This window comes from Perognathus longimembris, chromosome 10, assembly GCF_023159225.1.
Source record: "Perognathus longimembris pacificus isolate PPM17 chromosome 10, ASM2315922v1, whole genome shotgun sequence".
Taxonomy (NCBI): Eukaryota; Metazoa; Chordata; class Mammalia; order Rodentia; family Heteromyidae; genus Perognathus; species Perognathus longimembris.
In genome coordinates this window covers 47,888,142-47,905,719 of record NC_063170.1, presented here as the reverse complement: position 1 = coordinate 47,905,719, position 17,578 = coordinate 47,888,142, and the positions used below count along the sequence as shown (strand labels likewise).

The 17,578-nt window shown below is 35.5% G+C and overlaps 1 protein-coding gene across 1 annotated transcript in view; it reads left to right on the top strand.

The window, feature by feature from the left end:
• Positions 1-17,578, top strand: part of Dnah12 (dynein axonemal heavy chain 12) — a 152,463-nt gene that overhangs the window by 111,626 nt on the left and 23,259 nt on the right. The window contains exons 53-60 of the mRNA XM_048354870.1: positions 2,353-2,500; positions 2,793-2,938; positions 7,483-7,697; positions 8,312-8,504; positions 9,928-10,120; positions 12,302-12,474; positions 14,593-14,733; positions 17,051-17,209. Coding sequence (XP_048210827.1) covers positions 2,353-2,500; positions 2,793-2,938; positions 7,483-7,697; positions 8,312-8,504; positions 9,928-10,120; positions 12,302-12,474; positions 14,593-14,733; positions 17,051-17,209 — 1,368 coding nt within the window. The remainder of the gene's footprint in view (positions 1-2,352; positions 2,501-2,792; positions 2,939-7,482; positions 7,698-8,311; positions 8,505-9,927; positions 10,121-12,301; positions 12,475-14,592; positions 14,734-17,050; positions 17,210-17,578) is intronic.

The window sequence follows — 17,578 nt, the reverse complement described above, 5'->3', positions numbered from 1 at the left end:
GACTGCTGGGTTGTAGGGGAGCTTTATGCTTAGCCTTCTGAGGAATCTCCATACTGCTTTCCAGAGTGGCAGAACCAGCTTACATTCCCACCAACAATGAAGTCGGGTTCACTTTTGGCCACATCCCCTCCAACATTTGTTATTGTTAGTTTTCTTGATAAAGGACATTCTTACTGGGGTGAGGTGGAATCTCAATGTTGTTTTGATTTGCATTTATGGTCAGTCTCTTGGCCATTCTCATTTCCTCATCAGAGAAGTCTCTTTTTAAATCTTTAGCCCACTTGTTGAGGGGGCTGTTGGTTCTTTGCAGTCTTGTTTTGGAGGAATTTAATTTTTTAGTTTTGCATATATTTTAGATATGAGGCCTTTGTCCGTTGTATGGCTGGTAAAGATCTTTTCTCAATCTGTGGGCTTAATTTTTATCTTGCGAGCTATGTCCTTTGTCCTGCAGAAGCTCTGCAGTTTGATGCAGTCCCATTTGTCCAACCTTTCTTTGATTTGTAGCATTTCTGGGCCTTTATTAAGGAAGTTTCGTCCTGTGCCAAGGAGCCCAAGTGTTTCTCCTACTCCTCCTTGTAGTGTTTTCAGGGTATTGGTTTTTATTTTGAGGTCTTTGATCCATTTGGAATTGATTTTGGTACAGGGTAATATATATGGATCTAGTTTTAGTTTGTTGCAGGTGTTGAACCAATTTTGCCAGCACCATTTGTTAAAGAGGCTATCTTTCTTCCATCCGATTTTTTTAGCTCCTTTATCAAAGATTAAGTAGGCATAGTTCTGCGGGTTCATTTCTGGGTCTTCAATTCTGTTCCATTGGTCTTCAGGCCTGTTCCGGTGCCAATACCAAGCTGTTTTTATTACTATAGCTTTATAATACAGCTTGAAGTTGGGTATTGTAATTCCTCCAGCACTGTTCTTTCTGCTTAGGATTATTTTTGCTATTCGCTGTCTTTTATTGTTCCATATGAATTTCTGGATTGCTTCCTGTATTTCATTAAAAAATGGTGTTGGGATATTAATGAGGGTTGCATTGAATTTGTAGATAGCCTTTGGAAATATTACCATTTTGACTATATAAAACCTCCCAATCCAAGAGCATCGGAGGTTTTTCCATTTCCTTAGTTCTGCCTTAATTTCATTTTTCATGGTTTTAAAGTTCTCAGTGTAGAGGTCTTTCACTTCTTTGGTTAAGGTTATTCCAAGGTATTTTATGTTTTTTGAGGCTATTGCAAAAGGAGTTGCTTTCCTGATTTCAGCCTCGGTCTTCGGGTCATTGGCATATAGAAAAGCCATTGATTTTTGAGGTTTTATTTTATATCCTGCTACTGTGCCAAAGTTTTTGGATCAGCTTTAGTAGCTTGGGAGTAGAGTCTATCGGGTTCTTTAGGTACAGGATCATGTCATCTGTGAAGAGAGAAAGTTTAATGTCATCTTTTCCTATTTGGATTCCCTTTATGTTTTCTTTTTGCCTAATTGCTCTGGCTAGGAATTCTAGTACTATGCTGAAGAGGAGAGGAGAGAGCGGACATCCCTGTCTTGCTCCTGATTTTAAAGGGAATGGCTTTAGTTTTTCCTCCACTTAGAATTATGCTTGCTGTTGGTTTGTCATAGACTGCCTTTATTATATTCAGGAATGTTCCCTGGAATTCCAGTTTCTCCAGGGCTTTTATCATAAATGGGTGCTGGATTTTATTGAATGCCTTTTCTGCATCTAGGGATATAACCATGTAATTCTTTTTTTTTTTTTTTTTTTTTGGCCAGTCCTGGGGCTTGGACTCAGGGCCTGAGCACTGTCCCTGGCTTCTTTTTGCTCAAGGCTAGCACTCTGCCACTTGAGCCACAGCGCCACTTCTGGCCATTTTCTGTATATGTGCTGCTGGGGAATCGAACCCAGGGCCTCATGTATATGAGGCAGGCACTCTTGCCACTAGGCCATATCCCCAGCCCCATGTAATTCTTTACCTTGCTCTGGTTGATGTGGTGGATTACATTAATTGACTTGCGTATATTGAATCAACTTTGCATCCTTGGGATGAATCCAGTTTGATCATGGTATATGATTTCTTTGATGACCTGTTGAAGTCGATTGGCCAGAATTTTGTTGAGAATTTTCGCATCAAGGTTCATCAGGGAAATCGGTCTATAGTTCTCTTTCCATGATGAGTCCCTGCCTGGTTTTGGGATGAGGGTTATACTGGCTTCATAGAATACGTTTGGTAGTGAACTTTCTCTTTCAATTTTAGTTTGTCTTCTTTTGCGATAAAATGGGGAGTAGCAAGTCCTTGCACCTTCTTTTACTGTCTTCTGTGATTCCTTATTAAGAATCTATTTTGCCTTTGGTTTGTTGCACAGATGGGCTCAAGCTGCACATGACCTTCAAATAACATATGAAAATTTAACTGGTGATGTGTTAGTATCAGCAGGAGTAATAGCTTATCTTGGTGCTTTCACCTCTGGCTTTCGACAAATATGTACAGAAGATTGGAGCATACTGTGCAAGGTACTAGCTTTATATTTAACAAATTTTGTTTCAGAACATTTAAAGTGAATTTTGGGATATTTAGGGATAAAGGATGATAATAAGTAAGGGGAAAGGAAGAAACAAATGAAAATACTTTTTTTTCTTCCTTGACCAGTAAAATAGTTCTAGATTCAATTTTTAATTTACTTTTTTTTTCTGATCCATAGAGTTAGCACCCCATACCTAATGATGGTTAAATCTGTATTTTAATTGTGAAGTATTTTACTTAGTGAATTGAGAAGAAATAACAGACTGTTGTTATTTCTTACAGGATAAAAAAATCCCATGTTCAGAGGAATTCTCACTGAGTAAGACCCTGGGTGATCCAGTGCACATCAGAGCCTGGAATATTGCTGGATTACCAACAGACACCTTCTCTGTGGATAATGGAGTGATTGTTAATAACTCAAGGCGATGGTAAACAACAACCAACTTTTAATACTTCCCATTATTTTATTTGAAAGTTTCAAACATATATAAAAGTTTAAAAAAAGGATAATAAATACTAACCTATATGTGCCACCTGCTAGATTTTTCAGTTAGTGTTACATTGTATTTGCTGCTTTATAACATTACTGCATTTTAGTATAATATGCAGGCACATATTTCTCCCCATATACTTCACCCTACATACCACTGACTAAAGATCAGTATTTGTTTATATTTTCCCTTTCATAGTAAAACCTGCATGTGATTAAAAAAACACAAAATGTAAATACACCGTTTGGCCAAAATATATGCACCAGTGCAACCCAAATCAAGAACACATCAGTTTCTGAAGGTTTGTGCCTAATATCTTAGCTTCCCAGAAGGGTGAGGGCCAGAGGAAGGTTGATTGAGGTTTGAAGCTAACCTAGGCAGAAAAGAAATCATATTCAAAGTAAAACATTTTCAGTATAGTGACAGCTGTTAACCCTCTGCTTTTGACAAAATTTATTCATGCCAGTATTATTGACATCATATTGTTGACTCACAACAACTGTACACAGAGACTGTCTTGATCTGTGGTTCAGCTAGTTCAGTTTCTTAGACCAAGACTGAGGTTTTTCTTGACAAGTGCAGTAACCCTTTTTGTAAGGCAACCATAGCTGAAACTCCTTCACCTATAGTAAAACCTCTGAACTTTTTTAATGTTAGCACAAGTTTCACATTGATAAAAATGTCTCTCAAGCAACTTGTAATGCCATACTTGGCCTCCAGTGATAGCAGTTTCTCTCCCTGTTCATATTCTACAGTTACCCATCAATGAAAATGGCCAGTTGGGCTGAATTTATTATACCTGATGTCATCACAAGCCAGAGAAAAAGTGTAGAAGTCTCTTGCAGAATCCTTTAATGTTTTTAATATCTTGTGCTAAATCAGTAATTTGATCTGAGATAGTCCTCTGAGACAAACACTCTGAATCAACTTCAATCTGTCTGGTGCTAACAAACTCTGTAGCAGCCACAGATTTTTGCTTGCATAACAAGCCTCAGATCCTTTGCAATTAGCTTGCTTGCAACATCATTTGTCTGAATAACATTGTCTCTGTTTCAATGAGACCTGTTGAAACCAGCTTGTGATTTCAAACTCTGTGGAAGAGCATTCATTTTTAATTTTTTAATTTAATTTTATTGTAAAAGTGATTGTAAAACAGAGGGATTACAGTTACATAAGTAAGGTAATGAGTACATTTCTTGTCAAACAGTGTTACCCCTTCCTTTGTTTTCTCCCACTCTCTCTCCCCCAATTAATTTTATACAGATATAGTTGGCCTAATTGATTGATTTTAGCATGTTTTGAGCTTTAATGACATTACAGATTGGCTCTTTTCATTAATGCCAACTTGCCATAACACACAGGTTTGCCTTTGACTTCAACAATAAAAAATAACCATTTGTCCATTTCTTGTAAAGATGACACTTTTCTCTCTTTTTTGTACTTGTCATTTGTAGAATGTAACACCATTTAAGTTTTAATAGCTGTCGTGTGTGTGTGTGTGTGTGTGTGTGTGTGTGTTGCCAGCAACATGATTATTTTGCCTTGATTTGCTCAATCTTGGATATAGAACACATCCAACATTTTGTCATGGATCTTTGATGCCTTTCTGTGTATTGTAACTTATTCAATTTTCATTTGGGACTCAGTTTTTTGCAACAATTGTAGATAAATTGTAGATGGATAAAAGTTGGGGTGGAGAAATCATCTGTGTTGATAGAAGAAATCAATTACATCGCAGTCTATGACAAACCAACAGCAAGCATAATTCTAAGTGGAGGAAAAACTAAAGCCATTTGCAACAATTGTAGATAAATTGTAGATGGATAAAAGTTGGGGTGGAGAAATCATCTGTGTTGATAGAAGAAATCAATTACATCATCATCAGTCATCTGAGGCAAGGTCATTAATGAAAGTTTCCATGAAACATCTCATTATAATCTCATATCATCATCACTAGATTGCTGTAGTTTCACCATAGTGTATTCACACTTTCCCAGCCTGCCTGGCATTGGTTGTCTCTGAGTCACTACACTGTAGGCCAATGGAAATGGGCAGCACAAAGGAGAAGCGTAAGTGTCTATCCATCATGTACTCATATAAGAGTGGTTTATCCTTTAATGGATGTTGCTTGCTTGTCCCTCAAATGTATGTTATTGTGATTTACTTAATAGAAATTTATTTTTCCATGAAAAAGCCACTAGATTTATTGAATTTTAAGTCCCACCTGCCCTTGCCTTAATATGACCAGAAGAAATGATTTGACAGGCCTTATACAGGCCCCAGGGAAGATGAAATACTACTCTAGGTAGGATTTTGGTACAATTTGAATTGAGAAAGAAAAGAACCAGATATCTAGTTTTGTCTTGGGGCAGGAAAGAAACTCAAAGTTACCTTGGAGTAGTTGACTTAAGAGCCTATTTGTAGCCAATGAAGAATGTTATTTTTACCTTAGGAGCTCTTGAAATCGAAGGTAAATTCTGGAAAAGATGAAGTCATGTGGGACAGCTCCCTCCCCATCCCTGGGGCTGTAATAAAGAAAATGTATCAAATGCAAAAGGAACTTCAGACAGTCAGCATCATCACTAAGGAAGGGGAAAGCATATCTTATTTAAATGCCTGAAATTCTATATTCTGTCTTCTTTATACATTTTAAACAATTTTAATTGACACATAATAATTGTACATATTTATAGGATAAAATGTAATGTTCTGCCATATGTACATGTGTAATGATCAGATCAGGGTGTTTAGTATATCCATAATCTCAAACAATCATCACTTTTTTTCTTTGGGTTAGAGATATTTTCTTCCCCACTAGAAGAAGATTTTAAAATGTACAACTAATTGTCAATGATAGTTTTCCATTTGTGCTGTTGAGTATTGGAAGTTATTCCTTATATCCAACTGCACCTATGTACCCATTCTGAACACCCTTCCTGATAACCACTGCTCTCTTTCTTAATGAATCATTTTTTCTTAAACAGAACTTGGATACTTGGTTTGTGGTTCTACTTACTAACTAAGAAAATATTTATAAGCTAACAAATAAAATATTTTATAGAAATACTATTACCAGTTCTGACCAGCAGATTCTGGGGCAATGGATGAAGAAATGCCCATGAAGTGACTAATCTTTTATTTCACTCTTGGGGTGAGGAATGGGTTAACAGACAATGTAAAACTCATCCTATCTCCACATCCCCACCTCATAATTTGAGATTGTCCTTGGGCTATTAAGGGAGTTACAGGAAAATAAGCAAAAAGGTACATTCTACGGTAGATAAGAAGAAATCAAGAAGTACCAAGATAGGCAGTTTAGTAACAGATCCAGGGAGCCAGCAGTTGTTGAGATAAGTAAATAACAGGGATTCTTCCTGTCTTCTGTGCCAATTCCCCCACCCTCCTGCCTTGATCCTGGAGCTGCACTAAGGGCCTAAGCACTGTCCCTGAACTTTTTTGCTCAAGGCTTGTGTTCTACCATTTGAGCCACAGCTCCACTTCCAGATTTTTTTTTTTTTTGTGCTTAATTGGAGATTAAATCTTCTTGGTTAAGTTTGGGCATAAAATCTCATAGACTTTCCTTTTCTGGAACCAAGATCCTCAGATCTCAGCCTTCTGAGTAGCTAAGGTTACAGGCATGAGCCACCAATGACTGCAGCAGGTACACACACACACACACACACACACGCAGAGTTTTCTACTGGTATTGTTCAAATATCACTCCAATCTCCTGCAGCCAGTTTCAGTCCCAGAGGGCTCTAGGATTTTCACATACAAAATATTTTATGGTATTACTTGGTATTACTTTTTATGGTATTATGGTATTACTTTTCATGTTAACCAGTGTAATGTTTTCAAATTTTCATTAAAAGTCTGGGATATGGCTCAAGTAGCTGGTTGCCTGCTTAGCAAGCATGAGTCCCTGAGTTCTAACCCCAGTGTTGAAAAAAAAATAAGATGAAGAAAAAAACCCCAAAGACAATAGTGTTTGAAAGAACATGGTTCATAAATCTTGCTTCTTCCATCACTGACTTTTAAGATCTTGGGGTCTTGGGCAATGTACTCCCTGAGACTGAATCTCTTCATTTGAAAAATAAGTGAAAAATTTATTTTCCACTTTTTTTTTTTTGCCAGTCCTGGCGCTTGGACTCAGGGCCTGAGCACTGTCCCTGGCTTCCTTTTGCTCAAGGCTAGCACTCTGCCACATGAGCCACAGTGCCAGTTCTGGCCATTTTCTGTATATGTGGTGCTGGGGAATCGAACCCAGGGCCTCATGTATATGAGGCAGGCACTCTTGCCACTAGGCCATATCCCCAGCCCCCTATTTTCCACTTTTTTAACAGGAGTTTTGTGATGTCTTGATTATACATGTGAAAAAGTTAGTACTTATACAGATTGGTGGTGATATGTTATTTAAATCACTTAATTTTAAAGAAATTATACCATTTGTGTATTTCTTAGAATTTTCTTCCTGTTTCTAGGCCTTTAATGATTGATCCCCAGGGTCAAGCCAATAAATGGATCAAAAACTCTGAGAGGGATAATCAACTTAATGTTATTAAGCTATCAGATTCAGACTATATGAGAACATTGGAAAACTGTATCCAGTTTGGACTTCCACTTTTATTAGAAAATGTTGGTGAAGAACTAGATCCATCTCTGGAGCCTTTACTACTTAAACAAACTTTTAAACAAGGTAGAGTGCAATTAATATTAGTTGGTAGAACTTAAAGATGTTTGGATTTTTCTTGAGAGTTAAAACACAAATACTACATAAGCTTGATAATGCCAGTGTTTCAGAACTCTGTGTCATCATTGTGAATGAAAATAAATTTGTCACAAGCTATCAGGAATGAACTGAAAAAATGCTTTTACTTCTTCCCTTAACTATTGTTATATAGACTACCCTGTTCTATAGAGAACATGAAGTAACTTGTGACTTTTGACCACACAAAGTCTATTACTATAAATAGTGATGGTTGAGTTGAGAGTTGAGTTTAGCTAAATATTGTCCATTTTACATCTTTCTGCTTATCGAAATTTTATCTCTGCTGAGTGATAATACCTTTAAGAGCTTTAGTCATATATAGATACTTGGGAATCATGATTGAAATGTATTGACAGGAACTCAAATGGAATCAGAGAAAATGCCTAGTACCACTCCAAAATGAGTCCTGTTACTTGTCTGTGTCTGTGACTTTTTGCCCACTTATTTCTACTTTATATTTCATTAGGATCTCTTACTTGTAACCTAAACAGGTGCTATATAGCTCTGGTTCACTTACTGAGCATTTGTTTTCTGAAATGTAGGTGGCATTGATTGCATTAGACTTGGTGAAGTCATTATTGAGTACTCCTTTGAATTCAAATTTTATATCACCACAAAGTTAAGAAATCCACACTACATGCCAGAATTGGCTACAAAAGTGTCCTTGCTCAATTTCATGATAACCCCAGAAGGACTTGAAGATCAATTGCTAGGCATTGTTGTTGCAAAGGAGAGGTATGTATCTTCTTAGATGCCTCCAGATGGTCTAGAGACATTTGTTATTTCAGTAGTTGTACAGAGGAGTTTCAATTCAACATGTCAGTTTGTGATTGCAGTGCATATTAATCAGTGTCACCCCTTCCACTATTCTCTCTCATCCCATCAAGTTACCTGGTTCCATTTTCACACATGTAATTGAAATTATGACTGATTCTGCCTACCCTAGAGAGGAATATTTGTAGACCATTAACATTTTCATTTTGTGAATATTTTGAAATTGATACAATCCATAGTTTGTCACTTTAAGTTAAATAACTATATATTCCTTTGAGATTGTCATTCAGTAATAAGTAAGTTATAAGTCAACTATGTTATATTGGAGTTCTAGTGGTGGTTGTCTTGACTTTTGAGACATAATCTTCACCCCTAGGAATCTATGGTATATACGTAATAAAAAATGTCCATTTGCTGGGCCTCAGTGGCTTGTACCTAGAATCCTAGCTACTCAAGAAGCTGAGATCTAAGGACTGAGGTTCGAAGCCAATCTTGGTAGGAAAGTTTGTGAAACTCTTATCTCCAGTTGACCACCAAAAAGCCAAAGTGGAGTTGTGTCTCAAGAGCTAGAGCACTACCCTGGGGCAAAAAAGCTCAGAAACAGTGCTCAGACCTTGAATTCAAATCCCAGGTCTTGCACAGACACACATAGAACACACACACACACACACACACACACACACACGTATTCTAAGACTTTTGTACAGAATGTTTATAAAATTAGAAAGAACAGGAAAGAAAAATAGCAGTGTACAAAACTACATATAATAGGCATGATATTTTATTTAAAATGTTATGGATGGGAACTGGGAATGTGGCTTAGTGGTAGATTCCTTGCTTAGCATGCATGAGGCTCTGAATTCAATTCCTAGGTACCACATAAACAAAAAATAAGTAAAATAAAAAATTTTAAAATATGGATGGATATCTATAGATATTAAAAGAAAGTTTTATCCCCATATTTATTTATTAAGATATACATGTGAGTTTTGCCTTTCACTTAAAAACCCAGGTGTGTGACTTGTTCCATGTTTGCTACTGCAGAAGAAATGATGAAAATGAGAGTTAGTGATGACAAAGTCAAGGAATAGATTAAAAATTTCTACTCTGAGTCACTTCTCTCATTTTGATTCCTACATAATTGGATATGCCATAAAGATAAATCTAATATACTCACATTTACTTTGGTATGTGCATGTGTGTATATACATATATATATATATATATACACAGATATATGCAAATATTTCCTCTTAAGTTATGGCAAAAATTCATCACTTTAGTTCATGTTACATTTTTATAAAATGATTGAAAAAATCATAACATTTTGATGAATATTAGAAATAAGGGCTAAAATTTGTACTAAATGTTTTTATCTATTTAGACCAGAATTGGAAGAAGAACGGAATGCTCTAATTCTTCAGTCTGCAGCCAATAAAAAACAGCTAAAAGAAATAGAGAGAAAAATTTTAGAAACATTATCATCTTCAGAAGGGAACATTTTAGAAGATGAAAGTGCAATCAAAGTCTTGGACTCAGCTAAAATTATGTCCAATGAGATAACAAAGAAACAGCAGGTGAGAAAAGCACCCTAGAAATGTTTTGATTCTAAAAATGTAATTTGCTTCCAGCCTATGAGAGAAATTCTATAGTTTTCTAGAAAAGAAAAAGAATGAAATGTGAAACCACTGAAACTAGTTTTATATTCATAAGAAAATATCTTACTTTTTAATTAATCAAAACTTGGGAAAATCTCTATGTATCTACATACAGAAAAAGTAAATTTAGATGAAGGTTTTTAAAATGCATTTATTGTTATGTGTAAGGAAGAAGAAGAGTCATTTTAAAGTAGTTATTGGTTGACTAGACATTGAAGTACTCTGGGAAACAATAAGATTGTCCTTGGGACATTAGATTGTAATGAGATATGATGGAGATAGATATGAGAGATGTGAATGCCAGGTGGAGGAAAGGAGACAAGTAATCTACAGTGCATAGTATTAGAAAAAGGAGAGCAAGTCTGAATAGTACCCTCAACATTTTTCCTTTAGAATATCAACCTATTTATTGGGTGGAAGTATCAAGTGAAGAACTATATATTCGAGAAATTTTGTTTTCTGGGATTGATTATTTATAGCTCTATTAGTCCAGAAAGGCAAAATATATAAGAAACCAGTTGAAAAATTATTCTGAATATTGTTTTAATTGAAATTTTATTGTAAAGGTGATGTACAGAGGGGTTACAGTTATATAAGTAAGGTAATGATTACATTTCTTTTTGAACAGGGCTACCCCCTCCCTCATTTTCTCCCATTTTCACCCTTACTCCCTTCCCCTTCAAGTTGTAAAGTTCATTTCCAACATAGTGTCCAGTGAGTATCACCCTTTGTCCCACCATTTCTGTGATTCTTCTTTCCTTCCCCAAATCAGATAAACTTATATACAAGACACAGGGTAGAGAAATATAAAAACAGTGACACCAGGGAATAAAACAAAGGAGAAAAAAAAAGAGAAATAACTGCAGTCTAATTAGAAAACCTCTTGTTTCTATTTCTTGGAGTTTCATATATGACCATATGCACATCATTATTGAGCTGTTGTGATCCTCCTAAGAATAGCCTCCTTTATTCTCACTGTGTGATACATAGAGTACTGTTTAATCATGGAGAACTATAGACCCATCTCTTTGTTGAACATTGGTGCAAAACTTCTCAATAAAATTCTGGTCAACCAACATTAAAAAAAATACACTATGATCAAATGGGTTTCATTCCAGGGATATAAAGCTGGTTCCAATATATGCACGACAATTAATGTAATTCAACACATGAACAGGAACAAGGACAAGAACCACATTATCACCTCAATAGATGCAGAAAAAGCATTTGACAAGATCCAACACCTCTTTGTGATAAAAGCTCTGGGGAAGCTAGGAATCCATGGAATCTTCCTCAATATAGTTAAGGCTGTATACGGCAAACCTACAGCCAACATTATACTTAATAGTGAAAAGTTAAAACCATTTCTTCCAAAATCAGGAATGAGACAAGGATGTTCACTCTCTCCAGTCTTCTTCCATACAGTATTGCAATTCCTAGCTAGAGCAACAAGGCAAGAGACAGACATAAAGGGGACCCAATAAGGAAAGAAGACATAAAACTCTCCCTCTTTGAAGATGACATAATCCTGTATTTAAAGAACCACCATAGATTCCTCTCCCACATCATTTGTGCTGACCTAGAGCTTTGGCAAAGTAGCAGGGTATATTCTCAATTTATAAGCCATCAACTACCAGTTACCATTGCACTGAACTCTGGTGCCCATGTCAGCACCTTTCCATATACATAGTCTAGCTCTCTGTTTCTTCCCTCATTTCTGACTTATTAAAACACAAAGAGGTGAATAACTAGTAGACACATGTCAGAGTCAGAAAAAATAAGCAAATATTGATAGTTCTGATTTTCTTATAAGAGGAAAGAACAAGTTTAATAAGTAAATACACCTTTAATCATAAATTTTAGTTTCTTCTATTTTAAATTTCTTCTTCCTTTTTTCTTTCTTTCTTGTATCTCCCTTCCTAGTTTCCTTCTTTTTAGTTTTTAACCCTGTAAAAGCTCTCTTATGAACTGTACTGAAATACTTTCCTACTTACAATAAACTCCCTATTCTCTCTCTCTCTCTCACATACACACACACACACACACACACACACACTCATACCCATTCTCTATTTTTTAATATTGATTTTTCTATTCTAGATTGCAGAAAAAACAGAGCTCAAAATAGCAGAGTCTCGAGAAGGCTATAGGCCCATCGCTAAACATTCATCAGTATTATTCTTTAGCATTGCAGACCTGGCTAACATTGATCCCATGTACCAGTACTCTCTCGTCTGGTTTGTGAACCTGTACATCAATTCTATTCATGACAGGTAAATACTCTGTAGCTTCACCTATCTTCCTTAAGTTGGATTTTCATCATCATTAAAAAACATAATTGCATATATAGTAGAATATTAAACAGTGGTAGAAAGAAGAAAGGAGAGAGGAGGAAGGTAGAAAGAAGGAAGAGGGAAGGAGGGAAACATGGAGAAAGGAAAAGAATGAAAGAAAGGTAATTAAAGCCTTCTTATTTTAAGTTGTTTCACTCCTACTTAAGATTTAGATGTAAAAGTATTCATTTTGGACTTTTCCCCTCTCTTTCAAATATTTCAGTAATACACAGTTATCTTTATCCAGCCTTAAGGTGTCTAAAAGGCTTTAGTACCACATTTTTGTTAGCTTGCTGCATACTTTGACTTTAATTAATTAGTGAATGTACATAAGTTTTTGGAAAATTAAATCTCAGTTTTGCCACAGGAGTGGCAGGAGTACTGCAGGAATACAGACAAGTCAGTTAACATTACTATGATTACCTCAGTTTCCTCTACCTATACAATAGGGATAATGATAATAACTATTTAAAGTTGTTAGGAGAATTTAAGGAGACAATAAAAAGGGTTTATAATGGTGTCGAGCATTTAACAAATACTACTGCATTTGTTAAGTAAATAAAATATTACTTCAGCTTACCATGTTTACTATAAACATTTTCTTACAACATGAACTGTTAGTAGAACAATCTCCCTGGAGTGATTAAAATCAAATTTGGAATTTGAATTCCAAGTTGCACATGATTGAGGAAGTTCAAGTTGAAGAATTGACTTAGCTGCAATAATAAGTTTCAGTGAGATGTAACAATTGAAATTCTCATACACTACTGGTAGAATTTTTAAATAGTGCAGTCACTATGGAAGTTCTTCAAAATGTTAAATAGATTTGCCATATGATCCAGCAATCCCAGTACTAGATACATAGTCAAGAGAGCTGAATGCCTAAGTACACAGCAAACCTTTTTTTAGACATAAAATATTCTATTTGGAAATTACTGGGACTGGGTGCAAGTAGTTCATGCCTATAATCATAGCTACTCAGAAATCTGAGGCCTGAGTATCCCAGTTTAAAGCCAGCCTATGCAGGAAAGTCTGGGAGACTTATATCTAATTAATTAATCACCCAAAACTTGGAAATGGAGCTATGGCTCAAGTGGTAGAGAGCCAGCCTTGAGGAAAATGACTAGCCCTCATATTGGCAAAAATAAAGCTACTTGGGTTAAATGTTTTCCTCTTTAGTGATGATGTTAATTGTGGAATACAACTAGGAATACAATTTTGGAATACAGTTAAGTTTATTTGCTTCTTTTTATATAAAATATAAAACCTAACATAAAATGTTAGGTTTTCCCTCATTCTTAGTGATATTAGTTTATTATAAGTTTGAATGCATAAATCATCTACTCCAAAAGCCAATTGTATTACAGAAAGAGACCTCATTAGCTGTTACCCAGTTTCTGTAGTGACAGTATTTAAAAAACCCTATAGAGCAATATCATGATTAGGAGACTGACAATATAGTTAAGAAAAAAATACTTTCATCACTACAAGGAGCTATATGTTGCCCTGTGGTAGCTCTACTCATTTCCTTCCTATCCCTACCTCTTCTATTTTCCTCTCTAGCATAGAACTTGACACAGACAGAGTTCCAGTAAGTGCTTTTATTTTTAAATTTACTGTCTTCAGTCATTTGAGAGTTACATAAGACATTTTTTGATCTGGAAAAGTAGATGTTATAAAGCCATATTTCACTTTTTCATGGGGTTATGAGCTATTTTTTAAGATTTGAAATACTTATATTCATAAGAAGTGACATAACGAAAAGAACCAAAAATGTATAGAAAAGTCCTGTGAAAATGAATAGTGAGTTCCTTGTCCCTTTAAGTCTATTTCTCGAAGTAATATCTTGCATAACTGTAGTACAATTCAGCAACCAAGAAACTGACTTTGGTATAATCCATAGAGTTTATTCAGATTTCATCAGTTTTACATTCACTTGTGTTTGTGATTTTGAATTCTTTAAATATGAATACTTAGATAAAAGCAAATCATTAATTCATGTTACTTATGTTTTCTTAGTTTCACTTGACAATATATTTTCCTTTTTCAATCTTTTAGCAATAAATCTAAAATTTTGGAAAAGCGCCTACGATATTTAAATGACCACTTCACATACAACTTATACTGTAATATATGTCGATCACTATTTGAGAAGGACAAGCTGTTGTTTTCTTTTTTATTGTGTGCTAATCTTCTTCTGTAAGTTACTTGCTTCTTCTTAATTTTCTTATTTTTAAAACCTGACTAAAAAATTTAATTAGTAAATATGACTTGTCACAAAAGAATTTAATGTTGTACTTGGTTTGGCTCAAGTTTACTTGTGCATCTTGCTGATTACAGTGGCTTGTTTATTAGTTGGATGCTTATTTGATTTTTGATATTTATATAATATATAAATGTTCACAAAATATAATTTTCAGCTCAATTTCTTACGAAGAGAAAAGTGGGGGAAGTACTTCTTGTTTTCTACCTCTCTACACTCTGCAAATGTAGGTACTGCCCTTGTCTTTTTTGTTTTTTGTACTGGTCTTGGGACTTGAACTAAGGGCCGAGGTGTTTTGCCTCAGCCTTTGTGCTCGAGGTTAGTGCTCTACCACTTTAGCCACAACTCTACTTCTTGGATTTTTTAAAAAATGGTTAATTAGAGATGAGAGTCTCACAGACTTTACTACCCAGGCTGGCTTTAAATTGTGATCCTCAGATCTCAGCCTCCTGATTTGCTAGGATTACAGACATGAGCTTCCAGTGCTCAGCTGTCCACATCTTTAATACTGAAGTTTACATTTTGCTTTTATATAAGTGAATACATACATACCTACATGCATATCTGTGTATACACACATGCACACACATACATACACACAAACACACACACACACGCTTTAAACCTGGCTTTTTTTCTGGCTAATTGGAGATGGAATCTTACTGACTTTTCTGCCTGGGCTGGCTTTAACCCATGATCCTCCAGATCTCAGTCTCTTGAGTAGCTAGAGCTACATGTGTAAGCTAGCACTACTAACTGTATTATCTCTATCACTTGTATGCCAATATCATTTTTCCTGGTTATGAAATATTATGAATTTTATACTGGAGAGTTCAGGTAATTTTTTTACTCCTTTCTAGAGCTTTAGACTTTTCTTTTGGCTGTGATGTGATTAAATTACTACTAGATTAGTTAAATCTTTCCAAGATTTCTGATAATAATTTTAGAAGCTTTTCCTAAGACTAGAGTAGTTTCACTGCTATTGTGATTCTCTTGTATGACCACTGAATTCCTCTGGCTGGTGAGAATAGGCATCCCATAGTATTTTGTGGTCTCTGGGACCTATTCCGTTTATGGCTCCCTATTCTTTGCCTGGTCTCGTGAAATTTTGCTCTACCTAGCAAGCCTTAGGATTTATCAATAGAATTGAGAAAATGGTGTTTCTCTTGCCATTCATCTCCTCCTCTTTGGTATTCTGCCCACAAGATCTAGCCACCTCTGCCTTCCTTAATGCGAATCCCTGCCTCCTGGATTCAACAATACTGACAAGTATTTATTTTCCTCACCTCTGCTCTGCAGTCTGAAAAGTTTCACTAGCAGACAGCTGTCTCCTCTCAGTGGCCACAGTTCTGACCAAGCTATTGTGTGTTTTCTAAAGACAGTTGTTTCATTAATTTTGTACTACTTCCTAAATTGCAGCAGGAAGTTAAATATAGTCGTGGTTATTCCATCTAGACTATAATGCAGAAACTGATACCTTTCTGTCACTAGAGGATGGATCAGGGTTTCCAGTTTCCATGCAAAATCACCAGTCCTTGAGTTCCACACAAGAAAAACATCTCAAAGTGTTTTGCAAAATGGAGAGTCTCACAAGGTGAAAGTTTATCGTGGAATTATTTTATTGTCAGGATTAAAATAGGTAGAACTAGAAAAAGAAACATTTCTTGTTCTCTATGCAGGAAATGGGAGTTAAAGATTCAAAATGACAGCTAATATTTACTGCTTTTTATTCTATCTGAGCTGTGGGAATATACAGTATTGTGTCATCTAGTAACCCCCTCCTCAATCATTAGACAATTAGACAGTAGTTTTGAATGGCCAAGGTGAATGATGCTTATTATTATAATAAAATATAGAGGTGTTTCTAGGTCTACTTAAAACATACAGGTAATAGGCGAGGTTTAAGTCTTCCTTTCCTCAGATAAACTTTTCATCTTGTGATCACTACTGATTTAGAAAGCATTGGCAGGGTTGAATGTTTGTTGTTGTTTATTTTTTCAGCCAATTTCAAAGGAGAGGAAAGATTTAGATAGCCCTTTTTAGATTTCCCAATTCTTGTAACTTAGAAAAGGAGACACAGTGAGAGAAATTTTACTGCTTTTTCAGTTGCTTCCTAGTTTCAACTTTCAAGTCTAGCCCTTTTAATATTTGTTAAAAATAATACAATTTCCCCATATCATCATCTACTTTTCTTGTCTTGATTCAACTTTGAAATCAACAATTTACTATATAGTTCTTATTTTGGTAATACAGAGCAAGGAAGGAAATTGAATACCAGGAACTGATGTTTCTTTTAACGGGAGGAGTAAGTCTCAAGAGTGCAGAAAGAAATCCAGATCCAAGTTGGCTACAGGATAAAAGCTGGGAGGAAATTTGTAGAGCAAGTGAATTTTCTGCCTTCAAAGGACTCAGGTAACTTTATATTTGATGACTTAACTTTGAATAGTGATGGACAAACTTGTAATCTAATGATTTTTCGTGTTTTTTCTTATTTATTTTTCTTAGCCCTTTGCAAAAACGTTTTACAAGCTATAGTACCATTTACCAAAAAAATCCAAGCTAATTTTCTTTGTCACTGGGTCCTTGACATTCAAATCATCATAATGGAACCTGATTACTCATAACTTTACATTTCGTATGTAAGGTGCCTCAGTAAAGATGTGTTAAAGAGTGCCTTGAACTTCTCCCACTAAAGAACCATCTTCCCTTCCAATACCTGTGAATGACAATAAAAGGGAAATCCAAGGACTCTGTGGTTGATGAGTTTGATGATGTTGGTGA